Source organism: Toxotes jaculatrix, chromosome 1 (genome assembly GCF_017976425.1).
Source record: "Toxotes jaculatrix isolate fToxJac2 chromosome 1, fToxJac2.pri, whole genome shotgun sequence".
Classification (NCBI taxonomy): domain Eukaryota; kingdom Metazoa; phylum Chordata; class Actinopteri; family Toxotidae; genus Toxotes; species Toxotes jaculatrix.
In genome coordinates this window covers 18,494,542-18,512,430 of record NC_054394.1, presented here as the reverse complement: position 1 = coordinate 18,512,430, position 17,889 = coordinate 18,494,542, and the positions used below count along the sequence as shown (strand labels likewise).

General features: G+C 40.2%; 1 protein-coding gene across 1 annotated transcript; it reads right to left on the bottom strand.

Moving 5' to 3' along the window:
* Window positions 1-89: 89 nt before the first annotated feature.
* ipo7 (importin 7) lies at window positions 90-17,370 on the bottom strand. Its single transcript, XM_041059881.1, has 25 exons — window positions 17,184-17,370; window positions 14,455-14,536; window positions 11,359-11,512; window positions 11,052-11,210; window positions 10,810-10,966; window positions 10,477-10,566; window positions 10,250-10,344; window positions 10,055-10,139; window positions 9,834-9,968; window positions 9,570-9,669; window positions 9,397-9,473; window positions 9,138-9,254; window positions 8,561-8,650; window positions 8,244-8,409; window positions 7,952-8,112; window positions 6,202-6,330; window positions 5,413-5,479; window positions 5,146-5,271; window positions 4,940-5,037; window positions 4,718-4,813; window positions 4,301-4,521; window positions 3,915-4,123; window positions 3,616-3,822; window positions 3,370-3,486; window positions 90-2,449 (listed from the first exon to the last, which is right to left on the bottom strand). The coding sequence occupies exons 1-25, from the start codon at window positions 17,265-17,267 to the stop codon at window positions 2,352-2,354; spliced, it is 3,120 nt and encodes a 1,039-aa protein (XP_040915815.1). The 5' UTR covers window positions 17,268-17,370; the 3' UTR covers window positions 90-2,351.
* Window positions 17,371-17,889: the final 519 nt, after the last annotated feature.

The window sequence follows — 17,889 nt, the reverse complement described above, 5'->3', positions numbered from 1 at the left end:
AATTAATATTTTCATTACTGATGATCCAATAATTGTTTAGTCTATAAAATGTCAGAAAACAGTGCACAAAAAAAGGTCATCACAGTTCGCCAGTTCAAGGTTTCATCTTCAAATGTAAAACAACAAAAATGGTTATATATACACATTTGTTCAATTAGCTCCACCCTGACCAGCTACAACATTAAAATGCTGCTTACATGTTTATCTAACAATATATAGTATATTACTCTAAAACGGGACATTTTGCCTAATAAGCACTTTTACTTTTAAGTTTAAAGTACATTTTACTCATAATACTTAACTTTTTAATAAGTATATGTTTTATTTGTACTGTTGCTTAAGTAAAGGATCTGACTACTACTTCCACCACAGCCATGTTATTCCTGATTATACTTACACAGTTCTAGTTTGTAAATATTTTCAAGTAAAAGATGATAATATTTACTGCACCACTGCACTTAACACAAACTCTATCTGCATGATCAAGTACAAAGCGCTCAGGGCAAAGGGGAAATTTATTTAGCTGAAATGGTCACTTAAAAGCTCCTTTAGTCTTCACTTTCTCTTATGCAAGTATATGAGTAAAAAGTGAACTTGGGCCACAAATAGCCAAAGCCAAATATTATGGGCATGAATTAACTATCTTTTAGAAGGCCTGGGGCAAAAATAAACTGCTGAGCGACTATTCCCACTTACTATCTAATGTGTACAATGTGTTTTTTACAAAAATACCTGGACCAACCATTTTCTGTGTAGTAATCTGATTGAACACATACATTTAGGGGTATTTAAAAATGCATTAATAAAGGTCTTAAAACTACATTTTGAGACAGGACCTCAAGACAGGAAGGACCCAACCTAGAAGCCCTTATCATAACTGCCCTTCAGTGCAGTGGTGCTTATCCCTATACACATTTCAGATAAATTAGTACAGAGCAGTTGACACAGTAATCCTGGTGCCCCCCAGCTTCCCGTCTTTGATTAAACCCATAATCAAGGCAGGATTACAAACCATTTATGCAGAGTTTATTGTGTCCCACGCCTGTTATGTAATTCCACAGATTTCTGGACAAATCACTGGGCGGCTTGTCTCTGACAAAAGCAAAAACCATTGGATAAAATTATCAAAGGGCCCTAGTGTTTACGACTCGATTTGTTTCAGTGCTGCTGTGGGGGCCGGTATTTCTAACCAGGATTCTGTGAACAGATATGGCACATAATGTGGTAATTCTGTAATCACAGGAGAGGACTGCTCCCTGGTGAACATGGATTGGTGGATCTGGAAGAAAAGGCAAAGCTTATAGTTTCTAGCCAATTGCAAAACTCACAAAGAACGAAAAGAAATGCACCTGTATAAGGAAACACTCATGGTCATGAATTCCCTTAGCTTTTTTTTTTTTTTAATATGTTGTTGTATATATAGATGGTTCATCCATACACCAACCAAAAGCTTGAGACCTTCACGATAAGTCCAATTGTACATGCTTCAATGATGTATCCAATTGTACTTTCAGTGCTCACAAACATGTCCTGTAGCCATACTGAACACCAAGAGCATTCTCTTTTTTCCTGAAATCAATAATGTTTCCGAGTTGCCCACTGATCCACTCTGTATCCAGATGTGTGACAACCAGCCATTACAGAAGTCGCTTGCTAAGTAACAAAGTTACAGCTGTTTTCATTTTAAATAGTCTTCAATTTAAAAAATTTGCAGTCTGATACAGAAGGCTAGTAGACCTGAACAATATGAAAGTGCTAGTCATTAATTTACAGAGATCAGGCATCACATAGTGCTATGAAGTATCCAATATGCTACATATGAATACAGCTGTTGACACCTTACAAATGCCTCTGGTTGTTTTTCAAGGCTACTTGAAAAATCAATAACCTTGGCTTGTATGTACATAAACATGAGTGTTTGTTTATGCAGAAAATAACGTAGATATCACCACAACCAGAGGTATAATCTTATTACGGCCATTTGGCCACAACAGTGATAATGAAATATTTAGTCCCATTATCAATTTCTAACTGTTAATCCCCCAATTTTGTTTAAGTGGGAAAAAAACAAAAGAGTTGCCATCATGGTATCCCCTCCACACTGGGCTCCAGAAGACAACGTTGTTCAGAGCTTCTTCTCTTGCATCGTGCTCAAGTTCTTGGTTTGTTTTCCCCAGCCATTGGTTGCATTTTGGTTGCTTTCCCACATCTTCTGGTGCTATTTCCCATTTGACAGATTGAAGAATGACTGAGAAGAACCAGTTCTGGAACCACTACTTAAGGGAACAACACAAGCTTTTTTTCACTTCACTACAATCAGTCACAGAGTAATAAAAAGTAGAACAGATGACTCAATTCATTCCTGGAGCAGTGCCTCCAAAGTTGAAAGTAGATGGCACCACTGGCGCCGTGAACTTGTACCCGCCGTGTTTCTCGATCATCTTGGATTCTGTAATTGGATGATAAGCAACAGTACTTAAGAATTGCAAACATAGCAGAGAGAGAGAGATAAAGAGAGAGAGAGAAAAAAAGTTGTTTCTCAAGGCTCACTGTTCATTCACTAGACAGCTTGTGCTAGACTGCCCCCTTTTTGAAGTCAGTCATTTTAACTGCCAGTTATGAAGTTCAAGAGAGTGAATGTTTTAAGTGTTGCAGTGTAAGCCTTTTTCTTCCCTGCATCATTGTCCACAAAACACCACAGGAAACAAGTATGTAATTCTGAGACAAGACCAGGTTTGTTAATGTTCTGTATCCAGCTGATATGGAACACCCCCCCCTAAATCAAGTGTGATTGGAAATCTGATTAAATTAGCGTAGCCTCAAAATACACTCATTTCTTGTGTTTTATTCACCATTCTGCTGCTCTCAGTGGCAGTTTGCAAGGCTGGCAGATTCTGTCACAGCTTCATCTAAGGCTACACAGTGTGAGCAACAATTTTAGGCATTTTAGGGCTTTATTATTTAAAAAAAAAAAAAAAAAAAAAAAAAAAAAAAAAAAAAAAAACATAACAGGACATGACAGGAGAGAAAGATGCAACAAAAGATCCCCAGCCTTCTTTTTCTTCTTCTTTTATGAAGACCCAATATGATTTTGATCATCCCAGACACAGGCACCTGATTTCCATGCACAAGACTGTAATGTGTAGTATTCAGTGGGTACAGGCTATGAACACCGTATTACCTTGTATTTCAGGTAAATATATTGATGAAAAGTTATTAGTAATACCATTTAGATTTTTTTAAAACTGAAAAGCAACTACGAAAAACAAAAAAGCAGGAAATGGTGGCATGCAAAAAAAAGCTTTATTGTCAGACTGAAACATCAGATTTTTATTGGAAAATTGAGGTAGGGTCTCAGCTGGTGCTCACCATGTGCTGCCCGTCTCTGGTCTGCAAGTGTGCCAATGTCCTGAAGCTGTTTCCCCTGTTCCTCGTCAAGGGCTTGTGTTAGTGCCTGGTACCATGCTGGGTCACGGGTCTGGATATCTGCGTCACAGTAAAGTGAGATTAGTGATTGATTACGTCGTGGAGATATCAGTTTTACTGACCAGTTTAAATTTGATTTGCAAGAGAATGATTTAACACAAGCTTTGCTTCAACAGGTCGTCGCCTTACTCTGTAGTATGGCTTTGAAGATCTGATACTCGTCCACCAAGTTGTCTTCGTCATCTACAGCTGTAGTGTAGCCTTCGAGTGCTGTCTCCTCGGCATCGTCCTCCTCCCAGTCTTCATCATCTCCATCCTCACCCGCTTGCTTCGCCAGCATCTCCAGGTACTCCTGACCTTCCTCATCAATGTCATCTTCGTCACTGCCCAGCTCAGCTACATTCAGACAGTTATGAGAACATCGTTCAACAGCACAATACTGAATTTGGCTGATGCAACACTGAATAGATCAAATGCTCATGTCTTACCAGTTTCGTCCTCATCTTCCCCATCTTCATCGTCGTCCTCATCCTCATTCTCATGCTCTGCTCGACAGGCATATGCCCTCTTGAGGCCACTGAACAGCAGTATGGCTGCTGGAAGAAGCTGGCCAGCCACCTGGTTGACAGCCTGAGGCCTGTGATCGAGGTCAATGAGAGCACAAAGTCCGAGGATACACATCTTCCTGTCGTGGAGGCTGTGAGGGGAGCAAGTGGAACAGTAGTATTAGTAGGATTTTTAATAATACCAGATCTTTCATTCTCTCATTAGAATGAGGCCAAAATATTTGACCAGAGATTTAGAAACAGTCAACACCAGGTATACTGTAATTGTAATTTGCAATATTAAAAAACGTGTAAGAAACTCGTGTTACCCAAGGAAGCAGTCGACATCTTTGAGCCACTGGGTTATAAAGTGGTTAGTGATTGGCTCAGTGTTGTTGGGAAAACGGAGATTCTCCAGAGTGTTGAGGAGAAGAGGGGGGCTGTAGTAAAGTGCAGCGATGGCCACCTGCAGGCACATAGTCCTCAGCTCGCTGGTCTTCACTTCCCGCGTCAAACGCTCCAACGCAGCAGCCACAAACAAGGGCACAACCTGCAACAACAGCAAGGTTCAGATGTCTACTTTAAAAACAATTACAGCTAACAAATTATGATTAGGTCCAATCTACACAATCTTTCATTCCCAGTCAAACAGAGATCTTTGTGCATCTGGCAGATGTATGTTTTGGATTTGCAGGTTAGAGTGTGTTACTGAGATGTAAATGGGATTGTCTTCGTTAGACACTGACCTGATCAATGCCACGGCCTTTGCACTGTAGAATGATCACCTCTAACAACTTGGCTGCATGGCACTCTGGATCCTCACCTGGATCACCTGTCAGGACCTGTGTGAAGTGACAGGCCAAGGTAAACCTCACAATGCACCACTGATCAACACAAATAATTCGGCATGTATACACAGAGTGTTATCTCTCTTTCACCATGTGTTAACAACAACTGCTCTGCTTTACCTTCTTGCACATGCTATAGATGATCTCCAGGTATTTGGTGTCAGACAGGAGGGTGTCTGTGTCAACTGTGACATAGTTGTGAAGGAGAGGCATCATATCTGAAACAGAAATACATTTATTATTTACTCAGGTGACCTCCCAGGAAAAACCCACTCACCATTTGAATAACAGCACATGCATTGTTTTTTTTTCTTCCAAGCACATACCTGTGAAGTAGTCAAATCCATCCTGCTGGAAGACTTCGTACACCAGTGGAAGGAGCTGCCACATCTGTGGCGACACCTGCTGGCAGGTCAGGCTGTGAGCCAAGGACAGGATCTCCTCATAAAACTCTGAGAAAAGGAAAAAAAAAGAAGGTAAATGTAGTTTGTTTATCATCAACAGGTCACCTCTTTGGCAGGGAAACAGAGAGACAGCTATAGTGTAACATGTAGGTGGAATGTAGAAGAACTGGAAGAACCAGTCCTGCTTACCCAGTACATGTTGCTGCAGCACAGTCCCAATCACCTGCAGACAGATGCCCTCAAGTTGCTGGGTGATCTGAAAGAGCACAGTTTCAGGATACCGCTTTTAAAATTCAGAGTGTGATTCTAGTATTGAAAGGGCTACTCTTCATGCACTGAAAACCTGATCACACATCTGTGTTACAGTATGGAACAACCTATACATTAAGTGAATGATTATTTTGAGTCAAATCAACTAGAAGCACTAAGGGTAAGCACCTCTTCATTCTCAGTGTTTTTTCATGTACCTGGTGCATCACTTCTATAATGTCACCTGCCCTCTAATGCCTCTACACTGGTTGAACAGGTTAAATTTCCTTGATTTAAAAAAAAAAAAAAAAAAAGATTCACTTAAAATAATCCTTGTCCTTCTTAGCAAAGTGATGTACATTAACAACAGCTGAAACCTAAACTACTGAACTGTTATGAAATCAGAAGTCCTTGGTGTAAAGCAATGCTTGGTCATATCTAATGCCTTCTTGGCTTCAAGCACCAGCAGTCCTATGTTTCAGCAGACATGGTGGCAGCGTGCCCCGGCACTATTTCTAGCGTCTGCCTCAGCCTCTGAGTCATTTTGAACATGGTGAGAAAAGAGCGTGTTCCCAGGAGTTGGTGGGTGGCTGAAGTGTGTTGGCAGGAACACTACAGCAGACCAGAGCTGCTTCTGCAGAGGAAGTGGCATCAAGATGAGTGATCAGCCAGGAGTGTGTGTGTGTGCACGTGTGTGTGGGTAGCATGCTTAGCAGCTATGCGGCTAACCTCTTTGTGGTCCTCCACCACACTTAGCAATGTGTCAATGGTGTTGAGGATGCCCATGGCCGTCACCGCCTTGTCATCTCCTCCCTCCTCATCAGGCCCCGTCTGAATCACCTGGTTGAATGTCATTGCCTGGCAAAGAGTGAGCAGAAAGAAAATTATGACTGTGTCTGTCTAGCATCACTACATTTCATCATTAGGCAGGATGTCTGACTGATTTCCCCATCTTAGGACTGCTTAAACTGATAAAAATGAACAGATTTAATATGATTGTATCTTTCCCTTAAAAGCCATATAAAAGGTAAGCATGAGACATCATCATACACTGGGACTGACACAGTCACTGAGTGGCAAACACGCAAACATTGAGCATCTGTTACAGTACTCACGTGGCAAAAAAAAGAGCTTCTTATGGATAGAGAAGAAAAGCTTATGTTTAATGACAAACAATTATAACCCTGGTACCTTACTTGAATATGAAGTTCCCATTTTTGTCAGGCACATTACATACATCTTTGGGTCTTTTGGGTTAGGGAGGGAATAACTTATTTTGGCTACCTGTACTCCATCTGAATGAAGCCCAGTCTTTTAGGTAGTGCAAACCATTTTCAAACTCAATGACTTCTACTGATATTTTTCTCTTGGGATTGCAGTTCTCCTCATTCAAAGCAACCACAGGGGGAGTTTATCTGGCCACTGGTGGAGAATGGGATGGTATCATGGTGAATGATGACAACCTGTAGCCTCTTAGAGTCATCAAGCACTTCATTAGGACACCATACTAATAATTAGCAGGGCCTCCCTCTGCCCACAAAAATGCCTCAGTTCCTTGAGGCATGGATTCCACAAGCTAGTGGAAACATGCCTTTGAGGTTCTGGTCCACACTGACATGACTGCATCACATAATTTCTGCTGACTTGTGATCTGCACATTTTGCTGCCAATTTCCTGTTCAACCACAATGCTGTTCTACTGGATTCAGACCGGGTGACTGAGGAGATAAGTTAAGATAAGATAAGATAAAACTTTATTGATCCCACAGCGGGGAAATTCACTTGTTAGGCAGCTCACAAGCAAAACAGGCCACTGAAGATAGCTGAACTCATTGTCATGTTCATGAAACCAGTATAAGACAACTTTTGCTTTATGACATGGTGCATTATCATCCTGGAAGTAGCCATTAGAAGATGGTAAATTGAGGCCATTAAGGGATGCTCATGGTCAGCAGCAATACTCTGATAGGCTGTGGAATTCAAACCATGATTTATTGGTATTAAAGTGCCGAAAGTGGTGCAAGAAAACTCCAAAGAAAATTCCATACACCATTACACCACCACCACCAGCCTTGACAGTCAAGGCAGGTTGGGTGCACTGATCCTGCTGATGCAAAATTCTGACTCTACTAACTGCGTGTCTCAGCAGAAATCCAGGTTCATCAGACCAGGCTTTTTCCTGTCTTTAACTGTCCAGTTTTGGTAAGCCTGTGCCCACTGCAGCCTCAGACTTCAGTTCTTGGCTGACAGGAGACAAACCAGACATGGTCTTCTGCTGTTGTAGCCGCTCCCACATTTTTTCCACATTCTGATGTTTGATGTGAACATTGACTGAAGCTCCTGACTTGTATCTGCATGGTTTTAGACAATGCACAGCCACAACATGACTGGCTGACTTGAAAACTGCATGAATAAGAAGGTGCAGGTGGTACAGGTGTTCCTAATAAAGTGCTTCGTAAGTGTAAAATGATTGCACTTACCAAGTGCTGTGTCATCTCCACTGCAATTGGAGTGACCTCCTCACTGTATTCACAGATCATCTTCTGTATGACATTGGTGAGATCATCGTTCTCTGTCTCCCGGACAATGTGCAGGAGTGCCTGCATCACGGGCCGGATGAAGGGAGTGATGTATTCTTTGGCTAAAGATTACAGTACATGGGTTTAGTAAAACTCTTAAACTATAACTCAATTAGTCTTTATAAAAAGGAAAATCATTGTATGTAGTGCAGTCAGCAAACTATTAAAAGTATGGCTTTATTTTTTTGCTCACCTTTCTCTTGGTTGCTAATGAGAACCTGCAGCGCAATAGCAGCCTCAACCTTAACGGGCATCTCATTGTCATTGATTAGACAAAGGCGGGTCAACTCCAGAGCTGTCTGCAGGTTCTGGTCACTCTTGAACTTCACCTCGCAGAAGTAATGCAGCACCCAGCAGGCCTGTGAAAACAGAGAGGTTGAGAAAATATGGCAGGGCAAATTAAAAGCACCTAAACTACAGTTAATTATTATTATAAATTTCAAAGCCACTTCATTCAGCGCCATCATCATACAAATCTTGAGGTCTGTCTGTTAGGAGATTACCACTTACTCTGGCTCTCATGTAGCCCAATTCACTGCGGAACAGGGGGAAGACGTGATTCTGCAGCATAAACTCCATCTGGTCCTTATATATTTTTTTCTGTGTACAGAAAGAAATAAAAACTGTCAGTTTTCACAAGACAGTCAAACACTCCTTTCAACACGTATCCCACACGTTCAGCATTTTCAGTTTTAACAAAAATCCATCTATGGCTCCATCCATAAAGAGGCTTTTCAGACTTCATTTGGGTAATTTGGTTAATGACAACTTCACAATATCAGGACTTGAATTTTTGCTTGATGGCTAATCAACAATAGCCTGTTAAGCCACAATAAAGTAGGCAAAATAGTTTTCACCATCTCTAACAGCCCATAGCTAAATCAGCTTCTGCACGATCATCTCTTAACCCAGTTAGAAACTATTATTTACAACTGAATGCTTCTGAGGGCAGTCATGGTACAAACACGAGGGTGCGATAAAAATCCTGTTACAAATGTTCAACACCTTTCAACTTTTAAACTGTGGAGGAAACAGGAAGCACTGTGTGGTGGAAGACATAGTGAAAACATGACTGAGAGCTGGTCACCTTGAGCAGGATTTCAGCCAAAGAGCCTATCATGTGGAGTGCACCGTCCTTTTTCCTGGGGTCAGAGGTGGGATCAGTGAGAATCTGGTAGCAGAAGCCCATAGTCTTTTGCAGCACCTATGCAGAGTAAGAAAAACACACTGGATTACTCTTTAGGCCTCATTAAACATGAACTGCGGGGAGAGAGGAAGATTTTTTCTCATTATAAGAACTGTCTCTCTAACAAAAATCAAAGTTTCACAAAATTATTTCAGCTCACCTCTTTCCTCTTGTTACAGGCAGTGAAGAGGAGTGTCTGGGCTGCTGTCGTTGGAGAGATGAAGTCCTCGAATACATCTAAGGGGAACAGCAGAGATTGGAGTGAGGGTTTGTTAGTTGTCACTGATGCACAGGATTCCATTAGGATTACAGGGAACAACTTTCTCTGCTTACCAAACTTCATGCGAATGTATTCATATGGATCCTCCTGCCACAGTTCCTCATCACTATCTGTGTAACACATGAGGGGGAACACCACATCCTGAATGATGCCCTGGAAAACAAAATCAGAAAGTCACAATCACAAAGTGACATTAACACAGTGAATATCAGGCAATTAATATTAGCTTCTGCACAACTAATAACTAAGACTTATCACAAACAGTATTATAAATACTGTAAATATTTTCTGGACATTCAAACATGTTACATTTTTACCTGGATGTGTAGTTTGAGGTTTTTCCACGTCAGAGCATGTGCTATGCCCTGGTTGATGTAGTTCAGTGTCTGTTGGAGTACTCTGGGAGCCACGTATTGCTTTTCCTTGTACTGGTATAAGACTTTCAGCAGCACCTAGTAAACAAAGAAATTCCTTGAATTTGTGAGATGCACTCCAAAGACACATAGTTCAGGCTGACTAGAGAGCCACAAGGGCTTACCTGCTGTGCAGGAACAGCATATTCCTTGAGGAAAAGTTCAGCAAACTCTGCGTACTCTTTGGTTGTGTTGCCTGGGCTTCCATACCTGCATTCAGGGTTCAATAAAGTCAATGTTCTTCAACAGGCAATAAATAAATAATTAAATAATTAAAATAAAATACAAACAAGTTAAGGGAATAATTATTTGACCTTTACCTCTCAAACAGGCGAGCCAAGATATGAAGGGCCCACTTCTTACACTTCCACCATGGCAGCTCAGGCCGCTCATCTTCATCTATCTGCATCGTCTCCTACACAGATCAAGGACAACACTGGCACAGTCAGGTTGTGGAGAACATAAATGTGAACATCGTAGAAACCAAACAATATGTAAGGAGTGGTTGGAAATATTAGTACGGTATGAATTCGTTTCGTCTCCTTACCGGAGGAACATCTCTATCCACTACTGTCTTCAGGATCTCCATCCATTCTGTTAGGTTCTGTCTGTTGATGAGTTCCAGGGGGAGGTTGTACTGCGGGGAAGAACAAGAAAGTCATTTCTCTAAATCTTACCCAAATTAGACTTGATATTTAGACATGTTAACACCAAAAGAGAGGCATTATAGCTTTAAGAATAAAATACAAATTCTAAAAACAAATCACATTTATTTTCAACACTAGTTGTACTTCTTCCAAAACTGGAAGACAAAAACACAACTTAAAGAGTTGTTCTTGATCCCCAGCTAAGGAGAAGATCTTCCTTGCTGTGACATTACCTGGAAGAGGGCATAGAGGATTTTGAAGATCTGTTTTTGTATGAGGACAGAATCACTGGAGTGGTCAGGGAGCAGCTGGATAAATCGTTCTTTGAGCATAGGCATGAAGATGTGCATGGCAGCCACCAGAGGTTGACGCTCTTCTGGTTTCTTATATCTGTTTCACACATCAGCCACACAAGCATAACGTTAGCCTCACACCATGTGTTATAATACAGTATAAAATGAGAGAACTGACATACTCATAGTTTTTGACAAGCTGGTAAAGGCAGAGCAAGATTCCCAGCCATCCTCCACTGTTGTCTGACTGCAGGTAGAAGCCAATCTTGTCCACAATGGTCGTCCACTTGCTGGGGTAGTCATGCTTGATCATGTGGTGGATACATGTTGTCAACTGGACCCTGACAAAGTTCAAAAAGGCAGTTTTAGACTGGTTTATTTGATGGTGACAGATTAGTGTATGTGAAGTGGAAAAGGGCTATTAAGAGCAAACATGGATGGACAATAAAGTCTCCTGAGCTCCTCTCAGCCAACAAGGTGCGTGGTTACCTGATGCGCTCGGGGGAGTGAATGATGGCCTCCACTATGCTATCTCGAATGAACTGCCTGTCCTCCTCAGGGATGTTATTGACAGGTGTCTCTGTGCCTGAACCATCTCCATCACTCCAGTGCTGGGTTATCATGTTTTTAAGGTAAATCACACCTAGAGAACAGAAAAACCACAGGGGTCAGAGCACAGACCAAACCTGAAAGCCAATGTATACTAATAAATATCACAAAAATGAAATGCTGTGGAATATTATTTGCCTATAACACACTTGTACGCACCTTCATTTGTATAAAAAAAAAAAAAAATTATAAATTTCAGTTTGAGAAGGTTGCCTAGCAAAAATATTTGTGACCAAGATCTTTAAAACATTTATGAACCAAAAAAGCCCTTGACACTTTGCTGCACATAAACATTAAGCTCTCCATCTAAGAACTGAATACCAGAATCTGCAAGCGATAATAGTTTATCTGCAATTTGCTTTACAGAGGCTTTTCAAAGTAACTAAACCAATACGCCTGGTTTTAAAATTCAGTTGGTGTACAACCTTATGCAACTCCCAAATTTGAACCCATCATATTGACTGCATTTAAATCATTATGACTGTGTACAACACAGTAGTGTGAATTTAGAACCGCCTAAAGCCTAAGCTGCAGGAATAAATTCTTCCATCTGTAGTTCAGTAGTTTTGAATGTGGCACCGGGGTGTCAGCTGGGTTCATATCTACAATGTGGGGCCCCGCTCTGAGTTCTGTGGCTCGCAGGGTGAGGCATCTGAGGGAGTGGAGGAGTGAAGGCTGGGAGGCAAACGTCAGACTGCTGACACAAACGTCTATACCGCTGGCAAGGCAATCATAATCCAGCCTATCATTGCTGACAAGAGAATAAATCCCCTCCCCTCTGCCTATGACCACCAAACCGCAACACTGCTATGCAACTAAGAGTCTGTCCCATAATTTACATTCATAGACAGGAGGAAAATCTGTGACTGGATGAAACGGCTGCAAACTTAAAAAATGACTGAAAATGGTAAATAAAATAATTTTTTAAAAAAAACGTGGCTATAAAATTGGCTATACCTATCGACTGTTTTCTAACATAAAGACAGCCTGTGTGTTTGTCAACTGCAGCTCCAGTCCAAAAGAAAGAACATGTCTAAACTGTGGGGACTGAGACCAATGTGGATTAACTATTTAAAATTACCTCAGTCTCCGTATAAAACTAAGTTTCGTGGGCCAACAAAAGCCTACCACAATATCTGTAGCTAGCATTTTAATCTACTCCTACTACTGAGAAAATCTGAATTTAAGAATTTGAAGACTGGTAACGCTAGGAGGTGCAACTGCTCAGATTCTTCACAACAAACATGGGAAACAAATACTAAAAAATACTGAATGGTTAGTTCTACTCAATAAAACCCATAAAAATCTCAATTAACTCTGGTAACATTGACCTCAGCATGGTCAGTATTTAAAGGTGAAACTTCTTTCTGCTATCTGCTACAAATTTACCTCCTTTATATTGGGCTGGCAGCAGAAATTTCAGGAGCAGAGATCACAAAAACTCAGCACATACTGTACATGCTGCCAGTACTTCAAGTACAACTCAATCCCGCATTCAACCATGCTGTCTGGAGACAGTCTTATATAAAACAATTACAATTAATGCATGTGATCAATTTGTTCACTAAAGTATTATGTAATAACTAACTGTCAGTCAAATAAAACAATCGTAAGAGACGAAACATGATTATTTCTACTACTACTACCAAGAAAAACTTTTTATACTGGGCATCACTCCACACAAGGGCTGCCCAACAATAAATTAAGACAACGTACATTTGTAACCAGCTCCACTTGTGATATTACTCCGACAGCTTCTATGGAGTCTGGAGGAGCTGCTCCTCCTCTAGCCTGCTCTAAACACTGTCAGACATTTTTCCTACAGCTGGAAAAGTAATTTATTGCACCAAAGCACAGCTCTATAAAACACACAATTGGAAGTGGACACACAATGATTCAGATGCGATCTGTGCAACTTTCTGCAACAACTTCAGTCAAGATTTTAACTTTGACCATTGATTTTTCCCTCCATTAACACCTTCCTCACAGAAGCATTTGACTAAAGCAAAACAAGCTATATTTAACCAACTCCACGTGTCAACTGCACTTCAGTGTAGCACTTTCGCCTCACAAAAATACAAGTGTGAATCATGTGTCATCGCTAAATTGTCTTTTTTTAAATTATTATATAAGTGACTATTTCTCATCTAATGCAGTTTGACAAAACTAGAGTCAGATGCAGAATGGTAGGTGGTGGTAGGTCACACAGTACAAGGGTGTTTCAGAAAACTTATGTGGCTTCAGTAGATACAAGAAGGAAAAAGCATGGCCTGTGTGTCATAATGTTGTTCTGAAATAACACCATCGATCAAGACTCAAAACAGCAACACTGAAAACACTGTCCTGAAAAGTTCAATCAAGGACAATTTAATGTCCTAATCAAGTGTTACTTTGCAGGTTATTTTTTGGATGCTTGAGTGATTTGAACTAAATAAAAACTATAGTTAAAAATTGCTGTGAGCAGACTAGGTGAAGTATTCAACCAGCTTCACCAGCAATTATTTTCACATTCTTTTGTTAAAATACAATTTTGGATTTTTTTTAATTCAATCTCAGTCTCAATCTAAGACTGAATCATCCAATCAGTCATGAAATTATTTAAAAGGAATAAAAAAACTGAGCTCTACAATGAAATATTGCATGCACACTTCTTGTTTTTCTGCACTTTATCCTTTTCTCCTGTTTTGCTTTGAGCTGCCTAACAAGTGAATTTCCTTGCTGTGGGATCAATGAAGTGTTATCTTATCTTAAATAACAGAATACCCATTTGAAATGGTTAAAAAGGGTAAAGACTAAAAACAAAAATCAATGTATGTGAAAGACTGCTCTTTGTGTTGAATCTGTCTCTGCTTTTAAATACCTCCCTCACACAATTCTTGTCAGACAGTCAGTCAATTTTATGTTTTGTCAAGTTTTATTTCACATCAGCTTTTACCAACTGTAAAACTATTTTTACATGTCAAAGTTTAGACTCACCTGCTTGCCTGACAGGCAAATCCAGCTGATCCGACATGGTGACACGCAGCAGGGTTGACAAAAAATTTACCTGGGTGTGACCCTGTAAATCAGAATTGAAAACAGCTGAATATAAATCTGTTATAAACACTGAAACAACATGTGGAATCTCCTGTTATTCGTACTATTTTATAATAATTTGTATGAAGCAGGGGTTTTTTTTTAACCATTTTGCACAAAACCTACTCCTTCGCATTAGTGTTGTACTGTGATGAACAACAATGAACAAAGATGAATGTGCCTTTACGCTTTTTGGTGAGCCATTATGGAACTTAGTGGAAGTTGTATTTTTGATATGGCATGTTGAGTACACAGTATGTCTGCAATTCAGTCATATAAACACTGTTGCTAGGCAACTGACAACAAAAAACAACACTGCCTTTTTACCTTTTTAAAACTGATTAATAATTTAGAGCTTTATTGTATTTTAACATCATCTATGGGCTCCATCATTTTTTAAAAGTCAATGTTCATCACACCTCAAAAACTGAGTTATCAGAGAAGAAAAAAAACTATACCACATCACCAAGATGTTCACAACTATTAACATAAAAACAGCTGCTCACATTAACCAGCTGTGACTGACAACAGTGCAAGTCTTTTCAGCCAATACCATGACATTACAAATGCAAGCCAATTTTCTGACCTAAAATATGATTAAGCACTCAAGTAACTAAGGTACATCAACCTCTGGGTAATTTGCTCCTCCTGAAAGAAAGCTGCATTAAGTTTAACCCTGTGAACTTGTAAAGGTGGAAAATGACATGACCAACTCTTACATTAAGATTGTTGTTTCTGTGAGGAAAATCACTAATAAATATGCTGCAGATTCCAGACATCAGACTAGTATGCAGAGCTCCACCGTATATCACTGTGTGATTTGAACCACACTGCACACAACGTAACAAAATGTTTAAAGTTCACGTAATGTATATGAGCACTTTGTCAAGCCTTATTCAATATGTATCTGGCCATTTTCCATGAAAAACAGAGTCAGAGTTTATGACTAAGCAAGGAACTGTATTTAGAAACGATGCACTCCAACAGATTTACTCCATCCACCTCCAGAAGACAATACACAGGTCGAATAACTCTAGCCAGCTGTGTGTGAACACTCTTGCATCTATGCCATTCAAGTGATCCATCACTATCAATGCGTATGTGGGTGTTAAAAAAAAAAAAAAAAAAAGAAAGAAAGAAAGAAAAAAAAAACTCAAGCCCCTTGAACTGCCAAAAATAATCATGGAGGAAAGGTTACTTGATTGGAGCAAAACATACTGAACACGTGTAATGACTAGATTACAAAAGGACAGAAGGAGAAGAACAGTAGAGTTTAATAATGGAATTGTGATTCGACTGTCCAATGCCAATTGTGTAACACAGACAAACTGGGCTTGAAAATTATTAATTTTTCTCAGCTCTACATGCATTTAATCTCCATAAACAAAACAGGTGGTCATGACTTAAAAGGTTCAAGTTGTTTAATACTGGATGCAGTCCATACTAACTGATGAAGAGGAGAGAATGGTAAGACCCCCACAGATCCCTGATCTTAACATCATGGAGTCAGTTTGGGATAGCATGAAGAGACAGAAGACCTGTGGCAAGTTCTCCAAGAACCTACCTGCCAAGTACCATGGAAAAACAAACTGTGTAGAAGTGTAGTCTTAAAAGGCAATAATTGTTCCCACCAAATATTGATATGATTTGAGTTTTTATTCCCTGTTTACTAGTTTTTGTAATAAGTTAAACGATAAAAACTATTCATGGCATTATTTTGAAATTGTAGTTAATCTTATCCAGTTCAGTTTCAGACATTTAATTTGTGATTTTGGTGCGATTAACCGGTCAAAAGTAAAACACACCTAGCGGATTAAGAGAGACAACTCAACTTTTTCACTACACCGGACTGCTAACATGGCTCACATGGAAGTCGTGTGGCGTAAAACTCCATTTTATAATATTTTTTTTCACGAGGTAGTTCTAAAGTTACCAATCAAATATTAAGTACGGCTAAGGCAAACAGCAGTGAAAAGTCGGCCGATGTCATGTTTTATTCGGTTTCTTTCTTATTTTTTTTAGAAAGTCATCACTTCATGGTTTGTCACAGTGACACGTGAGCAGCAGCTATGTAGCTACGGCAGCCCATCCAACAAGTAGCTCCGTTAGCTGGCTGATATTAGCCACACAGCGAGACATCACTATCCCACTGTTATACACGCTAACTAGTACATGCCCCGCATTCGCTCAGCTTAATTTGTTAAGACACGAATAACATGTAACATGGAATCGGGTCGATTCTGCTATTAGTCAAAACTGTACCGAGGCTGTGTTTGACGAGCTAACAATTACCTCCTTAGCATGACAAGAAGGGTTAGCTTGTTTAGCATTAGCGACACAGCTGGCTCAAGCTAACGTTGACGTTGGTTACTGGCACCGAAATGATTTTTTCTTTATGAAATGCTACTGGATTCACGTTAGTGTCTTCACGGTGGTGTATTGGGTAAAAGCATAAGACACAGTAGCACTATACGAATCTAGTGGCGGAATTTAGCACCGCATCTGTCACGGTAACGGCAGCTGAGCCCAGTCTGCGTGATCGCACCATCTTGATGTTGTGAACGGCCCAGGCCCGAGCCGAGACCGCGCCACCACTGCCATCACCATTAACGGCTAGTCTCAACTTTTACCTCGTTCAGCTGTCTCTCTGCGGCCTCCCGCAAATTGGGGTCCATCGTCCCCCGAAGGGCCTCGACCAAAGACTCGGGATCCATTAGGAAAACTCTGTTTACGGCTCGGATTTTAATATTTCAGAGGACTCTCAATTCCCAGTCACTGCGCACATGGACGCACGGCTCTCCGGTTACCCGGCGCGAAAGGAAGCAGTGAATGAAGTACCCGGATAGATCAGCGCCAGATTTGTGCAACATGAACATCCGGCTGCAACCGATGAACGGTGGGAGTTGTAGTTTTTTTATTTGTTTGTTTATGGCCAAGTCGAGATACAAATATAACATCTGTTATAGTCCTGCAATAGCTCCTCCTTCATTTAAGTTATAATATTGATTTTTTTTTTTTGTTGAAACTGTGTCAAATGTGTTGATTCAACCATATGACCATTTCGGAGGCTGAAGTTTGCGGTACTCTTGAACTGCATTGCAACATAAAGAAGTGTGTCTGTTGTAAAATAAAAGTAAAATAATAGGATGACAAAACAGTGTTTCAAACAACCATGCAGTTGCATCAACACCTCTTAAGCACAGTTTAAAAAAAAAAAAGTAACATGGAAACCTTCATGAAGGAGGATTTACTGCAGGATTGTAGTAGTAGACTGCTCTCACCCTCTTTTACAGAAGTATAATTTTTCTGGTTGACTGGGACACTTTTGTTGGCAGA

Coding starts and splice junctions, on each gene's coding strand:
- ipo7 (XM_041059881.1), bottom strand. CDS start 17,267: ATGGATCCCGAGTCTTTGGTCGAGGCCCTTCGGGGGACGATGGACCCC. Junction 10,567..10,809: donor TCCTCTATGCCCTCTTCCAG/GTAATGTCACAG, acceptor TCTTCCCCGCAG/TACAACCTCCCCCTGGAACT. Junction 8,410..8,560: donor TGGGCTACATGAGAGCCAGA/GTAAGTGGTAAT, acceptor CTGTTTTCACAG/GCCTGCTGGGTGCTGCATTA.